At 36.8% G+C, this 24307-nt stretch overlaps 1 protein-coding gene and 1 long non-coding RNA gene across 10 annotated transcripts in view; one reads left to right on the top strand and one right to left on the bottom strand.

Moving 5' to 3' along the window:
• Nucleotides 1–24307, top strand: part of Stxbp6 (syntaxin binding protein 6) — a 246577-nt gene that overhangs the window by 195934 nt on the left and 26336 nt on the right. For all 5 annotated transcript variants that reach the window (XM_027929613.2, XM_071607795.1, XM_071607796.1 and 2 more), the window contains 2 exons: nucleotides 4059–4189; nucleotides 5078–5243. In XM_027929613.2, coding sequence (XP_027785414.1) covers nucleotides 4059–4189; nucleotides 5078–5243 — 297 coding nt within the window. The remainder of the gene's footprint in view (nucleotides 1–4058; nucleotides 4190–5077; nucleotides 5244–24307) is intronic.
• The window catches only part of LOC139704685 (uncharacterized), a 37389-nt gene continuing 22652 nt past the window's right edge, over nucleotides 9571–24307 (bottom strand). For 3 of the 5 annotated variants that reach the window (XR_011706585.1, XR_011706587.1, XR_011706588.1), the window contains 4 exons: nucleotides 14671–14825; nucleotides 11938–12076; nucleotides 11016–11356; nucleotides 9571–9850 (listed from right to left, as the gene is read on the bottom strand). This is a non-coding gene — a long non-coding RNA (uncharacterized lncRNA). Of the gene's footprint in view, nucleotides 9851–11015; nucleotides 11518–11937; nucleotides 12077–14670; nucleotides 14826–24307 lie in introns of all 5 variants that reach the window. The other 2 variants (XR_011706586.1, XR_011706589.1) reach the window with 2 other exon arrangements.

Below are 24307 nucleotides of genomic sequence, written 5' to 3'. Positions count from 1 at the left end.
GGGGGACACAATAACAGTCTGGTTTTTGTTTTTTGCAAATTTCTCAGAGAAGCAAACACTGAATATTTAATGCAAGCTTGAAATTAACCCATTTTTTAAAATGAACATTGAGTGTGATGTGAATGAAATAGCATGTTGGGAATCTACTTGGATAAAGTGATCCAAAAGTAAACTGAGTACAAAAAGGAAGGGGCAATGAGATGAGCTTGGGAGGTACCCAAGCACATGCAGGCCTTTGCAGGTCATGGTAAGGGACTTGGATTTATTCTAAGTACTTTGGAATATCACTGAGGGTTTGTTGTTGTTTTGTTTTGGTTTTGTTGTTGTTGTTTATTTTGGTTTTGGCAGTACCAGTGACTGAACCCACTGAACCACATTCCTAGCCCTTTTTATTTATTTATTTATTTATTTATTTTTATTTTCAGATAGGATCTCACTAGATTGCTTACAGCCTCACTATGTTGCTGAGGCTAGCCTTGAACCTGCGATCTTCCTGCCTCAGCCTCCCACAGTTTTGTTTTTTTTTTTTTATTTCATTTTTTAGTTGTTGATGGACTTTATTTTATTTATTTTCATGTGGTGCTGAGAATTGAATCTGGTGCATCACTCATGCTAGGCAAATGCTCTACCACTGAGCCACAACCCCATCCCATCCCAGAGTTATTAAAAGATATTTCAGTCCTCTATTTAAGTTTGAATAGACAGGTTTGGGGAATCATAGAAGTCCCTAACAGGGATGACCATGTCAGGCCTGAGATGTGGCTGCTTCTCGGAGCCTCCCTGACTTCCCCCAACTCCATCTTCATCCTTAAAACCCCCACCCAAACACCTCAGATCCTCAGATGATTTGTATATCCTACTATTATATTTTAGAACTCTTCTGCATAATTCTTTTTTTTTTCTTTGCCACACTGGGCATGGAACCCAGGGATACTCTACCACTAAGCTACACCCTCAGCCTTTTTTATTTTAAGATAGGCTCTCCCCAGTCTGCCTGGCTTCTTTTCCATAATTCCCCTAATCACATCCAAATTCGTGATTCAAGATTTTATCTTATTTAATCTTCAAATTGCCTTCAAAACCTAAATGTTCCATAAATATTTATTGAATTAATTAATACATAAGTTCATTGATTCCTAGCAATCAATATGCATTTGAATCACTTGGGAGAATTAAAATATTCATACCAGAGCTCCATCCAAGGTGTTCCAGCTCACCCAATTCAGGACCTTTGTTGTAAGAGCTCCCAGGTGATTCTGATGTGCAATCAGAGTGGACACCAGAGGAAATGTCCTCATTCTGGGTGCTCTGCAATATTACCTAGGTGTGTCATACCCACTCTGTCCCCTCTAAATGTCTGTATAGCTTATTTTCCTCATAATTGATGAAATCATATGAAAGTGTCCCCGTTATCTGAACTTTAAAGATATTAAAAATAATGCACGTTGGAGTCTATCATAGAGGGGTTGTTGGATATAGCTTATGATATTACTAATACAGGTAATTTGCATTTTCCATGTATGCTTTCAATTAATTTTCTTTTGGAAGGAGAAGATGAGTTACTATCTTTCATTAAAACAGTGAAATAGACATCGAAAACCTGGGTGACTTACTTTTTTTATGAGCTATGAACCCCAAAAATACTCAAACAAGGAAGGATTTAAACCATCATTTCTTAAGTACTCAAAAAGTATGGCCATGGTATGTTTAGCCAAGTGTTTTGATTTTAGAAAGGGAAATTCTATATTTAATTCTATATAATGTGTATATAATAACATAATTTTAAGGCACCTGCTTCAAAATAGAAACTGGGATGTTAGGGAAAATAACATTCAACAGAAATTAAACCAAACTGGGCTCAGTGCCCAGGAAAACTAGCCAGACTCTAAGAACTGGGCAAGGAATAAACTAATAGGGAAAGACAGTGGGAATGGATAGAATTATAACTGTTTCCATCAAAAATGGCCACTGTCCAGTGTGATCACAGCTGAGGAATTTTGCTGGGACACTTGTCATTGTGGGTGGGGTTCCTGCCCTTCTCATTTTAATGACAAACTTGCAATGGAACTTGCCCTCCTAAAAAGTGAATTTTAAACATGCCAGGCATATACAGTGATCTTGCATTGAATTTGAGTTTTTATAATGCTGTAAACTAATTGGAAACAAATGGACCTGAAATTAAAATAGGAGTTCATAACAACTTTAACTGAAGTTAGAAGGAAAGCCTTCAAGTTTCTCAAGACGCTTAAATGTCATATGATTTACATAAACAAGGGAGGAAATCCTCTTTGTGTGTTTAGGGGTGTGCGTCTAATACAGGAACCCGAGTTTTCCTGTTATTGAAAAGCATTCTTTCTTTAATCTTTTAAGCACATTCTGGGCCTGCATGTATTCCAGGTGTGTGTTTTCTTTGACATTAAAATATAAGAGCAGAGTACAACTATCAGAGGAACCTATTAGGATTCCTATTTATGTCATAGGAGATGCAAAAAATAAATAAATAAATAAACTGAAATAAATGGATGGACAGAGCCCTGGGCACACTAGTAATATTGCCTGAATTTACTTATGGGAATGGTTATTCCGAATGGGATGGAGCCTATGAAGAGAGGCCATTTGTGATAAAGACTATAAAATCTCCTCTGATTATGGGTATGATCATGATGACTTTTTAACCATAAAAGTAAATTTAAATAGTGTAAAAATGTCCAGAAGCTGTTGGGCAAAAATAACTGAAATAATGGGCAGTAAACCAAAACATTATTTGAAGTTTAAAAAAAAAAAAAAAGAGTTTGCTAAGTACTGGCTAGGAGCAAGGGGGGAGATTGTACTGAGACCATAGGGACTCTTCAGAGCTGGGCTTGTGGATGCTCACTGTATCCAAAGGCAGAGTATCTTCCTTCCATGCTTTTCTGTGGTCTCTGCTCTCCTACTTCAGTGACCCCAGATACTACAAAGCGTTTTTTAATGCCTGAACCATAGAGACTTCTAATCATCAAATGTGACTGGAGCAAATGCTTTCTGTCCCTTGTCCCTCGAGAATCCTTTTCTTTTTGCCATCTTTCAAGCATCTGCCGAATTATTGAAAACAACAACAACAAAAAAGAATATGTATTTTCTTCTGACACAGCTAGCTACTCAGGCCTCCGCAGGCTGTGATTAGCTCAAATTCTTTGCAGCGCATGGTGCTCTCTGCTTTCCCTAATTCCTCCATGGCATCATTTCTCTTTAATCTTTACTAACTTCCACATCCAGGACTCAGGAGGAGCTTTTAGGAAAGTGCTTTTAAGACCGTTAATTACCTCTCCCACCATTATTAGTCTCTAAACCACCAAGTAAGCAGATGTAGAAATGCTCAGGGTGACTTTGTCCTGGTGTTTGACATCAATCTGAGAGGCGATGAAGTCCATCTGCAGTTGGAAGGGGGGAAACTGCCGGAGGCTAAGGAGGGGTGGCCGTGGTCCTGTGAGTATAGTGACTTCAAAAATTCATATGTGGGGACTTTGCCCAGAATGCCAGATATAGTCGTAATCAGATGCAAACTATATATACACTGGATGATATTATAAAAACAAATAATTCTTTTTTATTTATTTTTTTGGTTACTTGAGAGTTGAGATTACTCCTTATCACTGAGGCCTCAGGTATTGATACACTATCAAACTGTAAATAAGCATTATGGTTTCCCCGGGGAGCTTGAAACTTTCACTTCCTTTAAAATTTAGCCCTCCTAATGAACCCAGCCTGATGCCTGTCAGCCCCACATGCTTCTTTCCCTGCAAGCTGTAATTGTGCACTTGTAGCCTCTATTAAAGGTTTTTGGTGTTATTTAGTTAAGCTGTTTTTTGTTTGATTGGATGAAGACATAAAGGAAGCAGCTTTTGCAGTTATGTTATAAACAGCTAGAGAGGGGAGACTGAAACTTCTATTTCTTTTGCATTCATATCCCCCCACCAAAGGCACACATTCATTCAGATTCTCTCCATCGTGCATACACACTGAAGGAGAATATAAACCAGCCTGCAGGCCCACTAATGTCTCTGGTCTTTTCTTGGCAGTGACAAACAAGAAGCCCACACAGGCATCTATCACGAAGGTCAAACAGTTTGAAGGGTCCACATCGTTCGTGCGGAGATCACAGTGGATGCTTGAGCAGCTTCGCCAGGTTAATGGTATCGATCCTAATCGGGTGAGTGAATAGCTCTATGCTGGCTGAAGGAATTCTCTTTACAAGATGATTCTGATTGACCTTGGTAGTGGTGGGGGTGGTTTGAATCATCCCAAACAAGACTGTCAGCCCCACATGCCTCTTTCTCTATTTCAGTCATGGAACTAAAACTTCCTATGCCTCTTCACTTCCTATAGGAAATTACAGATCTAGTTCTTTTGTTTGATGGAGCACCCAAAGGGATGTTTGTTGCAGAAATGCTGCCTCCAGTGACGTTCATAGCAGAGGGCAAGTCTCATCAAAGCTGCATTTGTCCCCCAATGCCACCAATGACAAGGATTATCTACCAAGAATCAAATCAGTTAATGACACCTTAAGAATTTTGTACTAGTATTCCTTTGGATTTAACAAGAGAAACATTTATGATATAGATATATATTTAAAATACCATCCCTTTGCATATATGTATGTACACACCCCCAAAACATCAATAATGAAGAAGAATAAAATGTAAATTGTTATTTTCTATTAAAATAAGGGAGATTCTCTTACTACCAAAGTTTAGGGGCAAGATTAATAGAGGTCAATGCTGAGAACCTGAGGTCATCCATCTTCCGAGTAATTGGGAAAATAAAACAGTTGGAATTCTGACCATCAGTGTGTAGTTAGACTGTCTTTACTTCTGTAATACTAACTTTCTAGGGACATCTATAAATTCCATGTGATTTGAATTTTGCTTGATATACATAGAAACATGGACCCTCCACACACTTGGGTCGTAATAAAGCTGAGCCTTACAATTGGTACCACAGTCTTTGTTTTAGCCTTTCTGAGTCTTTTGACAGGGGAAAACTGGAAGCAGCAGTCTTTATAGATTGAGATCAGTAGTTATCTCACTGTCTTTTCCAGGATTCTGCAGAGTTTGATTTGTTGTTTGAAAATGCTTTTGACCAGTGGGTAGCCAGCACAGCCTCAGAAAAGTGCACCTTCTTCCAGATCCTCCACCACACCTGCCAGAGGTACCTCACAGACAGGAAGCCGGAGTTTATTAACTGCCAATCCAAAATTATGGGAGGTGAGTGGGCATCTGTGTGACTTTAGTCATCCTGTTTCCTTAGACTTGCTTCTTTATATAAAAAAAATATTCAGCAGCATAATTAAAAGCATACAAAAGAATCAAAATGCTCTGAAGTAGGCAGCATTAAATTATCTTAGAGAGTGTACACTGTGCTACATCTAGACACAGTGGTATGTTTTCACTCTTACACAAAAGATGGTCTTTTTAGAACAATGAGCCACCTTTCACTTTTTCTTGTTTACCCCCTTTTCTATAATTTCTCCGCAGAATACTATTTTCTGGGTTGCTTTTTCCTGTTATTTCTCAAGTTGTTTTACAAATGCTAATATAAAAATTCCAATTGATTTTGTCCCTTTTTTTGAAATAATATCCAGTCTCATGTTTATTCCTTGGCACACAAAAATGAGTTAGAATGAGGGCCATAAGCCAGTGTTACAGGGTGAGTACCATCTTAGGCAGCACAGTGAGACACTTTTAGAGGGTGATCACACATTTCTTTTAGGTGGCAAGTCTTTTTAGGGAATTCAAACTGTGCTAAAAATATAAAAGACTTGCCAATCACTCTGAGTTGGAGAAGAGTTATTTTATATCATTGGTCTTTTTGCTGACCTGTTTTCTTGGTTTTGCAAAATGTGTTTTTAAAAATGCACCAATTTTGCCTTAATAAATATTAAATGAAAATCACAGTAGAGATTCTGCCTCTTCTCCTTGGCCTTTCATATATTCTTCATTTGAATTTGGGGTGGAATCTACTATTCTGTCCCCAGCTGAAGCACACACTCTCACTTTGCCATTAGTCTGCATGACGTCATATAGAGAAAACAATGTCCAATTCTTTATTATTATCCTTGGAAGTGTTTGTATTACTCTTAAACTGAAAGATAATGATCCAAATAACCTTGAAAGTCTTTCTTAAGCATTGATGCAGTTTTTTATTATAGCTTCTCTGTTTAGTCCTAGAAAAATATAAGAGGTGATATGTGGTGCATATTTTCTTCAAAGTGGCCACTTCTTGTTGGACAAAAACAAAGTTAAATATTTAAAGGAAATGTCAACCAACACCAACCTCTGTGGCAAATATAATGAGATGGAACTCTCATGCCTGTGCCATCAGTGATCTTCAAATGAACTCTGCTTTGGAAATCCAACCTTAACTGATTTGGTAAAAGATTGCAGTACACTGGGTTTTGGACTAGTGGTGTCTGTTTTTTGTGAATGAAAAGTTGGACAGAATACCCAGCTTTCCCTTTTTCTTCATTAGCTCTTAAGTTAGATCTGTTATAGCTTAAGATCAGATTACTTTCTTGATCTTCACTTCTTGCTGTGGAACATTTCTCTCATTAGTGTCAGTGTGGTCAGCAGCTTGTATGGCTATCAACCATAAAAATAGTGTGCCTTTATGGATTTGAAATTGCTATTGCTCTTGGAGAAAGACTCTTCCAGAGCATTTTACTTCTTCATGAGAGGCCAGAAGCAAGTGCAGTTCCATGGGAACGCCTGCATTTCTAAGATGTTCTCTTTGAATATCTCAGCTTTCCCATAAGTCCAACCAGCTGTCTCTGTCAATCATTGACCCAGTCCTTTAGATATCTTCATTTTTGAACACCAAATGATGCAGAGTTGAGATGAGAACCCATATATCTAAAGTTACATTGTTTGTATGTGTATTGGATAAAGTTCAATATTGCTTTCTTACAGTCTGAGAAAGAGTAAGTTTAATGAGATCAAGTCCCAGAAAAAAGTTTGTGGTAAGCCTGTTGTAATTTGTTGGCAGCACATATGTCCTTAATGAATGTAGTCTGTCTTATTTAAACAGTTGCTGATCCTTGATAACAGTTGTACCTACACACCCTGATAAATTAGTGTGCTCATTAGTCTTCCTTTCTGCTACTTATCACAATCCTGAGACTTAAAAATGATGTGTTTCTGGGATCACTATATCCTGACCCCTTTAACTTTTGCCTACCTGTTCCATCTTAGGCAGATGAACAACTTTCCTTATTTCACAAAATATTTTGATGTCTCCTTATACTTAGGCCACAATGTTTATTGTACTTTGAAACATGTTAGTTTTGTGATTTTAGAGAACAAATGTTGGTGTTGGTATGCTGCCCTCCACCAGACTCTTTACATGTCTTATCTTACTTAGTTTTTAAATCAGCCTTTGGAAATACAATGTATTATCTTCATTTTACAGAGAAGGAAACAGGATCAGAGAGATTATTAAATAGCTTGCCAAGGGTCACATCAGTAGTGAGTAGTGGAGATTAGATTTCAACACAGGCTCGCTGAGCTCTAAAAGTATTTTCCTCAGGGTCTCTGAGTGGCACATGCCAGGAAACCTCATTACACTGCCTTTGGTATGAATGGCGCCCTCTGGAGTTGTGCAGTAATATTGTTGGAAGTATTTTAGCGAGCACATTCCTGTATTTGGAACAGTGAATGGGGGGTAGGAGGGAGAGCATTAGAGATTATAATAGTTTTAATTTTTTCTTTGTTATGTCACAGGTACATAATTACAATAATTCTTTTTCTTTTTGTCCTAAGAACCGTAGAGTCATTGAGGACCCTTAAGATCATCTTGCTTTTTGTTTTCTGTTTGTTTTTTTTTTTTCACTAGAACTTTAGATCAGGCAGATGAAACCATGAGGAAGAGATGCGTCCTGGCCATGCGGGGCCTCTCAGATGCTGGGTCTCTGATATAGCCATGTCACTGGGAAAACTGAGGCATAGCAATTTGGAATGAGACTGACTGTCAAGGTCAAAGGTCTAGAAGCAAGTCTGACTCTCAATGAACTCGACTTTCTCTCAGACCAATTTTAGTATAAGATGATCATTTAAATATCTATGATCCCATGCAGTCGTGCTCTTATGTTTTCGATTGTGCCTATCCCTTGTGATAATATTTTTTATTCTTTGTGAAAGGTCATTTAAATCCATTTCAGAAATGAAATGAATTCTTTGGCATGTTTGAAATTCTTTGTTGCTCCAAAATGATATTTTCTTATCATCAGAGGACAAACTAGAAATTTTCTCATCCTCAGGATCCAGTGAAGACACAAGTGAAGTCTTTTTTAAAAAAAATTTATTATTTTTTATTTATATATGACAGTGGAATATATTACAATTCTTATTACACATATAGAGAACAATTTTTCATATCTCTGGTTGTATACACAGTATATTCACACAAATTCATGTCTTCATACATGTACTTTGGATAATAATGTCCATCACGTTCCACCATCATTAATAACTTCATGCACCCTCCATTTCCCTCCAACCCCTCTGCCCTATCTAGAGTTCCTCTATTCCTCCCGTGCTCCCACTCCCTATCCCTATCCCACTATGAATCAGCTTCCATATATCAAAGAAAACATTTGGCATTTGGTTTTTTGGGATTGACTAACTTCACTTCACTTAGCATTATCTTCTCTAACTCCATTCATTTACCTGCAAATACCATGATTTTATTCTCTTATCGCTGAGTAATATTCCATTGAGTATATATGCCATATTTTTTTTATCCATTCATCTGCTGAAGGGAATCTAGGTTGGATCCACAACCTAAATGCCCTTCATTTAGCTATTGTGAATTGTGCTGCTATAAACATCGATATGGCTGTGCCCCTGTAGTATGCTATTTTTAAGTCCTTTGGGTATAGACCAAGGAGAGGGATAGCTGGGTCAAATGGTGGTTCCATTCCCAATTTCCCAAGAAATCTCCATATTGCTTTCCGTATTGGCTGCACCAATTTGCAGTCCCAACAGCAGTGTATGAGTGTGTTTTTTCCCCCAAATCCTCGCCAACACTTATTGTTGTTTGTATGCATAACAGCTGCCATTCTGACAGAAGTGAGATGAAATCTTAAGAGTGGTTTTGATTTGCATTTCTCTAATTGCTAATGATGATGAACATTTTTTCATGTATTTGCTGATTGATTGTACATCATCTTCTGAGAAGTGTCTGTTCAGGTTCTTGGCCCATTTATTGATTGGGTTATTTGGTTTTTTTTTGGTGTTTAGCTTTTTGTGTTCTTTATATACCCTAGAGATTAGTGCTGTATCTGATGTGTGACAGGTAAAGATTTGCTCCCAAGATGTAGGCTCTCTATTCACCTCACAGATTGTTTCTTTTGCTGAGAAGAGACTTTTTAGAGCTCATTGGAGCCCTCATAAGCTGAAGAAGTATGAAGGGGGAAGCGCTGGCCCCTCCTCCTACCTCATCAGCACATTTGCAGTGCTCTCCCCTCCCCTCCCCTTCCCTCCCCTTCCCTCCCCTCCCCTTCCCTCCCCTTCCCTCCCCTTCCCTCCCCTTCCCTCCTCTCCTCTCCTGTTCATGGTTAGAGGATCATTAAGTTAGGATGGACCCTCAGCTTATCCTAACCTCCACTCTACCTTGAAAAAAATACAAAACTGTTCATTTAGTTTGCTGGGTCCTTAAGCTATCTACTGATCCACAGAGACTGGAGACAGAGGTGCGGAGCCAGTTCTATCTGCTGAGATGAAACATGACATCTTGAATGACATGATATCTTGAAAGTGAAGTTCACATGGGTTGAATCTTCTTCTTCTGAAATGGAGGCTTTTACTTTTTCTGTTTACTGTAAACAGAGATGTTGTTATACTGTTATATGTGTAATAACACATTTACACTTGAATCTAGGACTACAAAAGAGAGGCTTGCTTTTAGCTAAGTCATTTCAAAGAAAGGTGGTCTGCCCCAAATAGAGCATCAGTTTAGATCTTGAGCATTTCCTATTAATTCAAGGTCCCAAAGAAGACTTTGGGTTTTTTCTTACTTCATTGTTCTTATAAAATATGAACAATTCCCACGTGGCTCCCACATTGCTACTTTATTTTACTGACCTTTTGTAATGATAATTGTTGGTCTTTTATTTTTATGTCTAATATAGGTTGAGTATCCCTTATCTGAAATGCTTGAAACAAGGTTTTTAGATTTCAGCTTCTGGACTTTGGAATATTTGAACTTATATATAATGAGCTGTCTTGGGGATAGGACCCAAGTCTAATCACAGTCATTTATGTTTCATGTGCACCTTATACACATGTCTGAAGATAATTTTATACAGTATTTTTAATAATTTTGTGCATGAAACAGTTTTTGTAGCATGCTAAAGGATCTAGGAGAGCCTTTTTTTTCCTCTTGGAAAAACTGTGTCGTGCAGCATTTTAACTGCAATCCCTCACATGAGGTCAGGCATGGCATTTTTCATCTGTGATATCCTGCACCACTCAAAGTTTTGCATATTGGATTGTAGATTTTCAGAGTAGGGATGTTCAATCTGTACTCTGAACTACAGTAATCTTTGTAGGTATTAGCAGGTTCTGTGTCAGACCCACAAAGTAGGTTCTTGGCAAACCTTTTTTAGTTTTCCCAATAAGTGGTATAAATGAGATATAGGGAAAAATGATTTATTCTTCAAGGCAAGCATAAATTGAAGCATATCCTGGCATTTTTCTTGAACTCCATGCTTAAACTCCCTGGCTAACTCAATCAACTACCTCTTCATCTTTTGCCTATTTTACATCTGGCCTCCTTCAATGAGTCCTCCTACTATTGTTTGAGACCCGATTATGGACATTCTCATTAATTTCACAAGCATTTACTTGGGTCTGCATGTCCAGCACAGAGTTATCTGTAGAAATCCAACTACAAAGTAGTACCTTCACCAATTTAATTAACCTTCCTTGGTGGATATTAGATGTAAAATATTGCATAATGGCAAGGTAATGTCTGAGCTGCACCTTAAAAGATGGTTACCAGTTTCCAGACAGGCAGGGACAGGATGAAATAAGCTCTCTCTTATTCCAACAGTTAATCCAGACAGTTTTTATTTCAATGTTAGCTGTATTCAGAATTTGGAATGTAGCAGATTGTTTTTCCATGTAGCAGGCTATTTTGAAGTGCCATATATTTTCATCAGCAGCAAAGAGTATTTTACAAGCATTACCCTTGGTCTCGCAGCTCTTCAGATGATGGTGTAAAGCCCAGGCTTATGAGCACTGTTAGAATTTCAGGGACACGGATGTCTCTGATGTCTCCTTCATCCCAGGCTGGCCCTCCTTTGCTCCTGCTAATTGGTATGCTAGAAGAGAAACCCAAATGGCTTTACTCTGGATTCCCCTAGGGAGTGCAGAATCTAAAGATTCAATCACAGTGTGACTTCACATTGTACTTTTCTTCCAAACAGTGCAAGATCATCCTTCAGTGAGGTGTGCATGTAAGTCACCTTGAGGATGCCTAGACCTGGGAAGTGTAAAGTGAGGTAGTGAATTATTTAAAACACACACACACACACACACACACTTAAGCTTTCTAATGAGCTATTTTTTTAAGTGATTGCTATGGTCATTCTTAATTCCAGTTTATTAATGTAGTGCTTTCAGGGAACCTATAACATGTGCCATAATTTCTGTATGTCTTCTTTTTGTTTTAATAGTTTAGTCTGTTAGTGAGTAGGCTTTATAGGACATGCGTGAATCTCATGCTCCGACTAGGAACATATTAAATGGATTGCTTATTCTTCAAGAATAAAATCATATGTAATTTTGCCCCTACTGCTCAAACTCATTATGCTCGTACATGCACAGTCCCATGCACATGAGGTTGTAATTCCCAGAAAGATTTAAGTTGTATTAAAGCTATCATATCATTGCTTGTGGGTACCTGTGTATATACAGAGCAGAGGAGAGGCCAGGTTTCTTAGCCAGGCCCCTGTTGTGACAGAGCAATGAAATGTTTCTTCCATTTCTTTAAATCAAAAGGAATCCATGTCAGAGTTCTTCTATTAACTATTTTTGTTGCCCTTGAAAAAACAGCAAAATAACAAACTTCAGTTATTTTCCACCTAGGTACAAGTGAAGAAAATGATTCATAGGGAATTTGCTCTAAATTCCACAGCTATTAAGGGATAGAGATGGTGTTTCAGTCTAAATCCACCACTTATTACCCATCTATTTACTGGAAACCATGACTTCCAAGTTACCTTAATGGGCACAAGGCTTCTTTTCCTTAAATTGATTCAGCTCAGCAAAAAAGGATGTGACACCAAATTCAACAAATTCTTTGTTGAGAGTTGAATTAAAAATTGTTTGAAAGTTCACAAATGACATTTAATTATATTAATCACATACACACAGAAACTTAATATTCCCTCTTCCATAATTCCATCTTCCTCACTGCAGCCAATACATCTTTTCCTAGGTAACATAATTTCATTTAAGACTTGCCTTATAGGCTAGGGATATAGTTCAGTAGTAGAGGACTCTCCTACCTTGTACAATGCTCTGGGTTCAAACCCCAGCCCTAGGAAACAACAACAACTTATTAAATCCTTCCAGAGAGGAAAAAATTAAAAATAAAAACCAAAAATAATACTAGAAATATTTACAATTAGAAAAGCCCGGTTTGGAGGAAAGTTTTTGTTTTGTTTTTGTTTTTGTTAGGATCCCACCAGTATAACCATTGTATCAAACACAAGAATGTTTTTCATTGACATAATCATCTGCATTGACCAAGCACTTATTAGGAAGATGCTGTTCTAACAGAAACTATGAGGTGTTTTCAGATATGAATCTTTTATATATTTATTTTTTTTCCATTTAGGATGACACTACTGGTCATATTTTTTGGTATGTAGGTACTTCTCCATATTTTCTGGTACATCCGTGCAATCCACCATCCCATGAAATGAATGAAAAGCAAGTGCTTTTATTTTTAGTGAGAAAATTGAAGTACCAAGGACTTCTTTCTTGGGTTTCATCCAGTTTGGTGCATGATATAAATGACTGTTAACTAAGTAAAAATTGGGTCACAGATGTGTTTTTTCTTTTTCACTGCTTATTGGTGAGCTGTAAGCTACACTGAAATGCTTGCTGTGAAACAGCTGGTGGAGGGTAGCTCATCATCCTGATCCAGGAGTGACTCCACGCATCAAATGCTTTCAAATCATCCCTCTCCATCAAGCCAAGGCCAGCTACGTAAGGGTACTTCCACAGTATCATTTGTTGGCCTGACAAGGATTATGAACATATTCTGTCTATCCCATGGCTAAATAATCTGCAGTAGATGAAAGGCATTCCTGCTTTTAGAGTCAACAGGAGGACTTGTAGTGACAAGAGCCCAGAGTAATTCACTTATCTCTGCCTTTGATGATATCACTCATTAGCTCTGAGATTTTCTCTAAGCTGCTTACATTCCTCTCTTCCTCTCTGTTTTTCTGTATTGTGGGCAGTAGTATATAACCTTGAAAGGATGGAATGAGGACTAAAATAAATTTTAAAAGTACCAGTGTATGCCTGAATATTCTATTTTTTTAAAGAACTGGAAATTGTTATATGCATATTCATAATATTACAGAATTTCTTCCAGAATATTTATCAAAAGCCTTTTCTTATGAAAGGAGCAAAAAAAAAGAAAGAAAGAAAAAATATAGTTTCTTTGTTCTATATGGGAATGAGCTGAACTGTGTTATATGCATCTCAGATATCTGGGATGCTGAGTTATTTGCCATGGTTGTGTAGAATGCTGAATGTGTTGCACTTTATGTTTGACATTTATAGAGAGCATATGTTACTGCTGACTTACCAAAACAACAGTGTTCAAAATATATCGAGTGACACTGTGCCAGAGTTCAGGACACATAATTCCAATCTCATAGTAGGAAGGAAAAAAACCTAAAGCATGTTTTCCGAACTTTACAAAAGAACAGATATATTCTTTTTCCACCATTATGTCTTCAGCCCAGAATATTTCCTTGAATCTAATTTGCATTCTACTGCCAAAAATGGAGAGACATGTGTCAAAAGTAAAATGGTTTAATATCATGAGACATGAAGTGGTTATTTCTGAAACAGATATAAAAGACATCCTTCATGATGTTCATACTTGTAGATTTACAGACAAATAGAATTTCTTAAAGAATTTGGAGACATAAATTTGCATTTTGGGGAGCGGGGTACCAGGCATTGAACCCAGGGCACTTAACCATTGAGCCACATCCCCAACTCTTTTTTTTGTTTTATTTTGATACAGGATCTTGTTAAGTTTCATAGGACCTCACTAAGTTGCTGAGGCTGGCTTTGAGTTCAAGAGCGTCCTGCCTTAGCCTCCCAAGCCACTGGGATTATAGGTGTACACCACTGCACCTGGTGCTAACTAATTTTCTGTGGGAGAGCATTTTTAAAATTTACATTCATAATTTAGTAACAGAAAGTTTACTTTAACAGGATAAAAGTTAAAAGGAGGTAATAAAGTTTCCTTGAATTTGAACAGTTTCATGAAAAGCTTACTTCATTATCCTTACTTTTCTTATTTCACACAGACCAATGAGCACTGCCATCAGCTCACATTTAATAATTGTTGCTCTGCTGTAACATAAAAACTAAAACTGAAACTTACCTGGAATTTTAATGAAGAGAAGCTGTTCTAAAAGTGGTCATTTAGTGATATGGCAAAAGCATATCACTGGATAAAACACTCTGAGAGCACATACTTTTTGGACAGCAGATCAGAATATAATCTTCAGGGTTGGAGGTCATAGTTCTATTTCTTACCTGAAGTAAAGGTAAGAAAGAAACTTGAACATAAGACCTGATAAACTCCACAGGGCCTGAGATTCCTAAACCTTTAGTGAAAGGGTGAATAAAGCAGTATTTTCCTCTTTTTTATTTCTGACCACTAAAGTAAGGCTAAATCACTAGATTTAGCATAAATAGTTGTTTGAAATTTGGATATTGGTGTAAATCTGAAGTTGGAGCCTTTTTAAAATTTGTAAAACCATATGTTCCCTACCCTTCCACCTGCAGTATGCCTTCTCAGGATTGGATTCATTGCAATAAGCAAGAGCATTAGGGCTGCCATACTTTGCTAATAAAAATGCAGGACATATGACATGGACATATTTATACAAAAAATAAAAGTTGCTAAAAGTAAAAGTTAAGTTATCCATAAATTATCCATTATCCATTGTTTTTCTGGAGTTCAAGTTTTACTTGATATATTTTTGTCTGGCAACCTTTGTGGGCATCCTGTCTTTCAGGTTATAGCCAGCCATTCCAAATGTGGAAAACAAAATAGGAGTATTGTTATTGTTATGTAGACAAATAAGCCTTATAATGTCCAAATAATTGTAAGAACCTTAAGAGAACTTCTGATGGGGATGTCAAGGGCATATGGGTCAGTCATTCAAAGGTACAGGATTATCTTTAAAATAGAAATATGAGGCTGCTAAAGAAGAAATGTCCAGAAGAATATAGAGTATTTAATGTCTTACTGTGGCTATTCTACATAGGATAATGCTATAAAGTGCAAATTTTAAGTAGTAGTAAGTATATGAATTCCTCTGAAGCATTTTTTAAAGGAATATCGCATTTCTGATTAAATTTTCATAAGGAAGCCAGTTCAATTCTGAGTTGTCTGAATATCTGGGTTGGTTTTAGGTGTTAGTTTACCATAAAGAACAATAAAAGGAATTTGCCATAGACTTTTGGGGACACTAGCAAAATAAAGACTTCCATTCATGGAAGGACAGTAAAAAGCCTACTATCTAAAGAACTTAAAGAATAAAGTCTAACAGGAAGCTGCTACTTAAAAAAATGTGGCTTCCTCTCAGACTAATCTAATAGTTTTCTTGGAAACAAAATGATGGCCCCCTGGGCTCCCTTGACCCACGGCTGGCCCATAGGTTCTGCTCCCCTCTCACTGTCAACAGGCACGGAATGTGGCTCTGGCTTGTTCAGCCAGTAGGTTTAGTTTTGGTTTTTCTTAGCTTTGTATGAGTATGGCACAGGTGAAGCCATGTCACTGCTGTATGTTCTGCAGAAGATTCAGTAGGTCATACCTATGAAAGCACATTAAACATCAACAGTTTAATTGCAACACAGGTAGGAATGCAAGGAAGCAAGTATATCATTATATTGAAGTAAAAATACAAGTTTTAGCCTAAAGAAGTATCAGAACAAATCTTCATTGGCTTAGGGATTTATTTATCCAAATTTTGAGTGGTTCAGTTGTAAGATGGCAAATACATGTCCAAGTATGTATGGGGGTGAACTGCCTTTGAAACTCTGGGTGCTATTAATAGGAAAGCAACTGTTTGTTTTTTTATTTATTTTAATTAGTAGTTCACCAAAAAGACAGCAGTAAGAAAGACTCGGACTATTTTTTTTTTAATTTTTTTTTTTTAGTTTAAATGAAGAAGCAGAAACTGGTTATTTATACTTTCTGAAATTCTAAATATAATTGTCATAATTATCCATAATTCTATTTCCTAAGGAAAAGGATTTTCAAGTAGAATCAGTATCTCTCCTTTTAAACCTAATTAAGAACGTTCTGGTGAGGTTTGACTTTATACCAAGGAGGATAAAAGGATATTCCATCATTCATGTACAGTATTGCACAGAGGTCCAACATCCTTGTGGTTATTCCTCTTTATTATTATATATTCTTCCCTGTATCAATATGTTTTACTCTACCCCATGGTCCTTATTTTCACGGTTTGTTGATTTTATTGATCTTTCTCTCAGTTCCTATTATAAAAGGTTGAAACCTGGGGAGTGGGCAGGGGGTTGTTCCTCACAAGGTCAAAGTAGATTTACACATCTGTCATAAATGCCAAAGTTGCCCCATAGTTGGTTTCTAGGAATATTAGATTTTTCTTTGGAAAGCGGAGGACCAAGTTAAGGGAATAAACATTTTTTTTTTTTTTTTTTTTGCAATTGTAAGAAAGTTTTATGGTACCAGTATACTATTCTCATATATTTCCTTTCAACAGTTCACTTTCAAACTTGAACAAGTTAGACTTTATGATATATTTTTTTAAATTTTACATTATTTGAAAGTAAATACTCCGCTCAGAATCGGTATATACTTTAAGTTTACTATCCACAGTAGAGTTACTTTTGTGGCTCTCTCTCTTAATTTCCTATTGCTGCTATAAGAAATTACCACAAATTTAGTAGCCTCAAATAACACAAATTTTTTATCTTTTAGATCTTGGGTTGGAAGTTTAAAGTGGGTCAGGAGGGCTGAATTCTTTCTGAAGGCCCTAAGGAAGAATTTCCTTCCTACATTCTGGAAGCTGCTTGTAATCCTTGGCTCATGGTCCCTTCCTACATTTTCAAAGTCTCCAGTGTAGTCAAATCTCTCTCCTGGTCTCTGGCATTCCTGCCTCTCTCTTAAAAGGACCCTTGGGTTTATGTTGGGTTCACCCAGATAATTCAGTGTAATCTTCCTATCTGAAAGTCCTTAACTTAGTCGCCTCCAAGAGTCCTTTTTACCATTCACAGATTCCAAGGACTAAGGCAAGGACATGTTTGGGAAGCCATTATTCTACCTATCATGCCATTGTCCTAAAAGCTTTATTATACACTGTCAAAGTACAAAATTGCAACAATTTAAAAACATTTTTAATTCTAGAGTCAGGCAATACTTCATTCCAGAGTAGATTAAGTGTTCCAATGAGTGTAACAGAAGAGGTTGGTTTTACAGACAGAGAAGGGCTGGGAAAAGGCAAAAACTAAATGACAAAAAGAGGATTGGTTATTTCAAAGTCACTTTCCTTGTAAAGCTGATACAGGGAGACAAACCAATATAAAAATAACTTACTGGTTAACATCAAATTATGTCAGGTTACTTTTTTTAAGGATTAAAGCAGAGGAAACTTCATTGTCATACTAACTGGTCTGTTTGTGAAATTTGACTCTCATTTTCCTAATTTCTTTGAAAGTCTTGATGACTTAATTTTGGTTTGGTGATATGAAACTTCACCGTTGGTGACTCCATTTTAGTCTGGTCATTGGAGCTTAGTCCAAAACAATGGCCTCCTATATCTTTAATGTAACATACCATTGTATAATACTGTCCTACTCTTAATGTTTATGTTTAATTATTCTTATTTTACTTCATATAACAGTATATTTTGTAATACATACGATATATCTTATGGAAAAAATATATTAAAAGGAATAAGATATACTTTTATTTACCTACTATGGACTTGTGCTAATCTGTTATAATTTAAGACATTTAAATTTAGAAGCACCTATCCTTTCTATGAAGATCCAGTACTTAAATGGCAAAAATTGCCAGGTTCTAGAATGGCAGGAATTTTCTTATTTTACCAGCTGCTATATTTGAACATTGAACATTCTCTTTATATAAATAATTTATTTTTATTTTTCATTGCTAATTATACAAGTTCATTACAGGAGTTGGTGGTAGAACACTCAGCTAGCATGTGTGAGATCCTGGATTCAATCCTCAACTCAAAACGCAAACAAAAAAAAAAAGTTAATATTCTTGGTGGTTTATTGGGTTGAACTGTATTCAAATTCCAAGTTCTTTACACATGTCTAGGAAGTCTTAAGGTACTCAATATTTAAAGCTTTTGATGAGGAAGATATTATAGGCCATTTTCTTGTGTTAAAAATCACCCTTTTCCTTGACATGTCCCTTCCCTGACTGCTCAGAAAAATTGTCACAAGGCTTTACTTGTAAGTAACTTGGTGGGGTTCCTTGTGAGAGACTGAAACTTTCTTTTTTAACTTTGATATAAAACATCAAGATTAAGTTTATTTAACACATAATCTCTAAAAGATGAATTCTTATTAGCTGGTTAGATTTATCTCTTTAATTCAGCCTACATTTAAACACGATTATACATGAGCACCTGAAGTGCAGTGACCACATTAATTCAGCAGTTTTCAGTATTGCTTAGGTATGTAATCACTTCACTGTGGTGGTGCTTTACTACTATTAAGATCTGTTTCTACTCACAGAACACTTCTGACACCAAATTGTAGGTTTTTTTACACCAAGCAATGATCCAGTTTTCTATAGACATCAACTGGGTGTCCTATAATTCTGACACTACCCAGACTTAGTGTAGAATCTACAGGTTAAGCCTTTGGTCCCCAAATTCCCCCCACTCCCTGCATTCCGATGCCAACCACAGGTAGCCAGTCCCTAGGTTACTCACACTTCTGTTGACACTAATTGGGAGGTTGGTCGCATGACTTTTTCCTCGGGATTGGTCATTGGTTTTAACAGCTCACAGAACCCACTTACATTTTCCCATTTGTTTTATGTTTAAAAGAGTATGAATGAGTAGCCAGATGATGACATACATAGCACAAGGTATGGAAGGGCCCTGCTCACAAGCGCTTTTGTCCCCAAGTAATTTGGGGTATGTCACCCTCCTGGCATAGATACTCACCAGCTCTAAGGCTATGCAAACGCCATCATTTAAGGGTTTGTACTGAGGTCTCATTACATAAGCACCATTGATTAAATAATTGGCCATTGGTGATTAGCTCATCTCTAGTCCCTCCGTCTTTCCTGGAGGTCAGGAGTCAGAGTACTGAAAGTTCCCACCCTCTAATCATTTGGTTGGTTCCTCTGGCAACCAGCCCCCCTCCTCCAACAGTCATATGATTAGGATAAACTCACATGTGATTGAAAGGGGCTTATTATAAATAATGAAAGGTACTCCTCTCTCCCTGTTGCTTAGAAAATTCCAGGGCTTAAGAGGTCTGTGTGAGGAACTGAGGACAGTGAACTAGTATTTATTCTTCCATGTCACATATTATTTCTTAAATATTCTCTTCCTAATGGAATACGATATGCTGTCATTAATAGGAAAGAGACTTTGAATACACAGATCTGGGTTTGAATTTCTGTTCTATAACAGGTCTATGGATGAGTTACTAAGACTCTAAATTTGACTTCCTCTTTTTAAAAGGAATGCTAATGCCCATGATAGGATTTTGGTAAGGATTAAACAAGATGATAAGTGAAACATGTAGCATGTTACATAGGGGGTACTATGGATCACAGCAAGCACTCATTGGAAGCTGTTATAATTAATGTTTTCTTTCAATCCTATCTTCTGTTCTTGTCCTGCCTTCCCTTCTGTTCATGGAAATTAGCATGACATCTGATTGCCAGTCAAACACAGTAGGATGTAAAGATAGAGAAGCAGAACTGTCAAAGCATACTATGTGTCAGATATAGTACAAGTCATATATATTTGAATTTTTCATATCTTTCAAGAAAAAATCCCGTGAGTAATGTTAACACTGATGGTTATCAGATAGAATTCCTACGATATGCCATACAATTTCTTTTAGTTCACATTAACTCCTAAAAGTAGTTATTATTATTCCCATTTTATGGATGAAGAAATTGAGCCTCCAAAAGGTTTGTAACTACCTACAGACACACAGATAATAAAGAGCAATTGAGACTTGAATCCAAGTCTGTCTCTAAAATCTGTTCTTTCATTCATCCCCATTAGAGCTTTAGTCAGCTTTTTCATCACTGTGACCAAAAGTCTTGACAGGAACAATTTTAGAGGAGGAAAAATTTATTTGGGGTTCACAGTTTCAAAGGTCTGTAGTTAGCCAGATCCGTTGCTCTGAACCCAAGGTAAGGTAGAACATGACAGAGGAAAGAAGATCAGGCCATGGCAATTGGGAAGCAGAGAGAGAGAGCTCAAATGACCCACCTCCTCTAGCCACACCCTACCTGCCTACAGTTACCACCCAGTCAATCCCTCTCAGGCGATCAATGCACTGATTAGGTTAAGACTCCTTACCCTATCATTTAACCTCTAAACTTTCTGCATTGTTTCACACATGAGCTTTTGGGAGATACCCAATGTCTAAACCATAACAGAAAATAAGCAGTTATCATTAACTCATGTTTTTGTCTAAAAGTTTCAAGTGTTCCTCCAACAGAATTGCATTCTATTCTTAGTATTATTTTTGTCAATAAGTATTATTCTTTGACATTGGGCAATGTCTTCTTGGTATAACATTTGAGTTACTGATACACTGCTATATTATTATGAAATCATTTTCCAATTCCATTCTTGACTGGTAAATTCACTTTTCTAATGCTGCTTTACTTTTGCCCCTAGAAACACATATTTGAAACTATACTATAATTCAAAAGGAAAATACAATTTGATTTACTGAAATTTGATATATACACGGATTTTCAGGAATACATATATTAAGGGTGGCACACTTATATTCCTCAATTCTTGTAGGTAATAAACATTGATAGGCCAGCAACATGCATGGGTAATTACTAGGTAAAGCAGCCTTTTGAAATGAATATAAATCATCTTTCAGGAAATAAAAGATATGGGTTAATATGATAAATCTTTCTTCTATTGTTATTAAGAAAATAATCTAAAATTATGACTCCCATCTTTTGGGCCTATTCTATATCTCAGCAGCATCAATTTAAAGCTAACTAAATGCATGGACAGATAGTTGGATTTCTTTCTGATTAAAATTGGGTAAGGGGCAAAGGGTATAACTCAGTGGAGTATGTGCTTAGCATGAGTAATGTGCTAGATTCAGTCCCTCAGCACAAAACAAACAAAAAAGCATTAAGATTAGGTAAAACTGCAGAAGCTTTAAGCTGTAATGCAGATAACAACAGATAGGACTACTGAATTGCTTCTGTTTCTTAGCCTTTTTCTTTTTTTTATTTTTATTTCCTATTAAGAAAAATAAATTAAAATTTATCACTTGGGGCCATCTACCTCCAGTGAATTAAGAGAATTTATCAGTAAAACATAATCATCCTGTTCTTTATTTGTTGATGAAAACAAAGGGAAAATAAAAAATATTACTGCTGAACAATGTAGAATATTTAGATTGTTATAGTGATGAAAATGCATGTTTTAGAAATTGACTATTAGAGCAGCTTGGCATTATAAATTTTTATTTTGAGGCTCTTTCATGCAAAATTAAGAAAATCAAAAAGCAGTAGACACTTTCAGCAAAAAGAAATAAGTATGCCCATAAGCCAGAAACATAACAGAATCATAAAGCAGTTAGTAAGAATGAAGCTTGATCATCTGCTGAGCTACAATAAAGACTAAGAGTGTCCCATGCAAAACAGGAGACAGGAGCCAGACACCCTGCTTGGAACCACATTTTCTGAGCCCCGCAAAATATACCACAATATGCTATGACCAGCTGCTCCCTGGAGCAGTGGCTTATAAGAATCTGCATTCCAGGGAGGCCAGAGATAGTAGACATAGTCTCCCACCAAAAACCTGGGTCCACTGGCCACTCTAACTCATCTAGAATATCACCCAGGAAAAGAACCTCAGATCAACACTTTCAGTCCAGGGGCCAGTACAGAAAGTAGTGATCAACTATTCCATAGGGAGAATGGACCAATGTCACTGTGTTCTACACAATGATGGATCAGATAACCGCATGGAGGTATGAGCTGGCTGAGAAATTAAAAGTCTGAAATAATAAGAAGTAAAATACAAAAGATACAGAAAATAGTTTTATAGTGGGAGCCTGGGTGGGGGGTGTTTTGGACCTGATGGGTCCAATCTCTAACAAAGAGTGAGGCTCCATGTGCTTTATTTATAGGAAAGCAGATCAAAGCGATTTATTGTCAGAAAGGGTTCTTCAAGGTAAACAAAGTGGGCAAGAACAGGCTAATTGGGGCTCATCTATTTGTGTGATCTCTTCTTGCTCTGGACAGCTGGCACCTCAAGGCTGTTGAGCGTGCCCATATTTCTTTTACCCCAGGAAAGCAGGCATCTGAAATCAAAGTTATCGGACCCATTAATTCCATGCCAGGCATGGAATCTGCCCCATTCACAGCGGCCACCTGCAAATGGCATGTCTTTCAGCACCATAATATTGAGAGATACCCAAAAGGGCAGTCTAACTGTCCATGGCTGTGGAGTTCAAAGCAATGATTCATTTGTCGCTCCCTACAGGCCAAGTCCTTGAGGAAAAGAGGAAAATAATTAAAATCTCAAGAAGAATGTGTGCAACAAAAATCTGTAGTAGATGAGAAAGCCACTAGAAAGAATAATTGCATATTGAATTCACCCCAAATGAAATGGTGCAGAGGGAGCAGAGAAATAGAAAATGACCTTAAGTATATTTAGGATACTCAAAAGATAAAGGAACCGGGGTTTGGTGGTACAGACCTGTAATCCCAGGAGCTGGAGAGACTGAGGGAGGAGGATCACAAGTTCAAGGTCAGCCTCAATAACTTAGTAAGTCCATAAGCAACTTAGATCCTGTCTTAAAATAAAAAATAGAAACGGCTGGAGCTGGAGCTCAGTGGCAAAGCACCTCTGGATTTAATCCTCAGTACCCCAAAAAAATTTAAATTAAAAAAAAATGAAGGAATTGGGGGAAAGCAGTAAGATTTTATAAAACAAAAGCAAATGAAAAGATGAGGTAGTAGGGGAGAAAATAATTCTGAAAATGAAAAATTGTTTTTTTTAATTTTTTTTAGTTGTAGGTGGACACAATACTTTTATTTTTATTTATTTGTTTTTATTTGGTGCTGAGGATCAAACCCAGTGTCTCACACTTGCTAGGCAAGTGCTCTACCACTGAACTACAACCCCAGCCCCCCAAAATAGTTTTTTTGATATATACTCATTTGATAGAGCAAACTCTATATACTTTGACTATATACATAATCAAAGATATAATTAATGAATTGAAAGATAATAATGAGAAATTTACCCATAATATAGTCCAGAGCAATGAAGAATGCATTTGTACATAGACAATAGAATGAGAGGCTCTACCATTCAATCATAGGAGTTTCTGAAGAAGAGGTTAAAAGCGGGTAGAAAAACAATATTCCAAAATACAATGGCTAAAACCTTTCCAGAATTGAAGGTTCAGAGTAAGGGTAGCACCAAATATCACACTTGAAAATAAAACAGAGTTTTACCTAGTTCTCTAGATAAAGCAGGAAAACATTCAGAACAGAGAAAAATCTTACTGCTAAAAATGAAGGACAGTTTTCCTAAAATAGTAGGACAAACTGCTTACTTGTCATCATCAACAAGAGATGCCAAAAGTCAACATATTAATATCATACAATCAAAGATTGATTGTTAACTACCTCCAGACCCTTGTGGAAGGAAATCCTTGTTGATGTATTTCAACATGAAGCAAAATGAACCCAAAGGGCAGCAGTAGTATGTAAGAAACAACAATGATCACAAATACAGTAAAAATACAAT

The sequence above is a fragment of the Marmota flaviventris genome, chromosome 2 (assembly GCF_047511675.1).
Source record: "Marmota flaviventris isolate mMarFla1 chromosome 2, mMarFla1.hap1, whole genome shotgun sequence".
Taxonomy (NCBI): Eukaryota; Metazoa; Chordata; class Mammalia; order Rodentia; family Sciuridae; genus Marmota; species Marmota flaviventris.
This window is presented reverse-complemented; position numbering and strand designations above follow the sequence as displayed.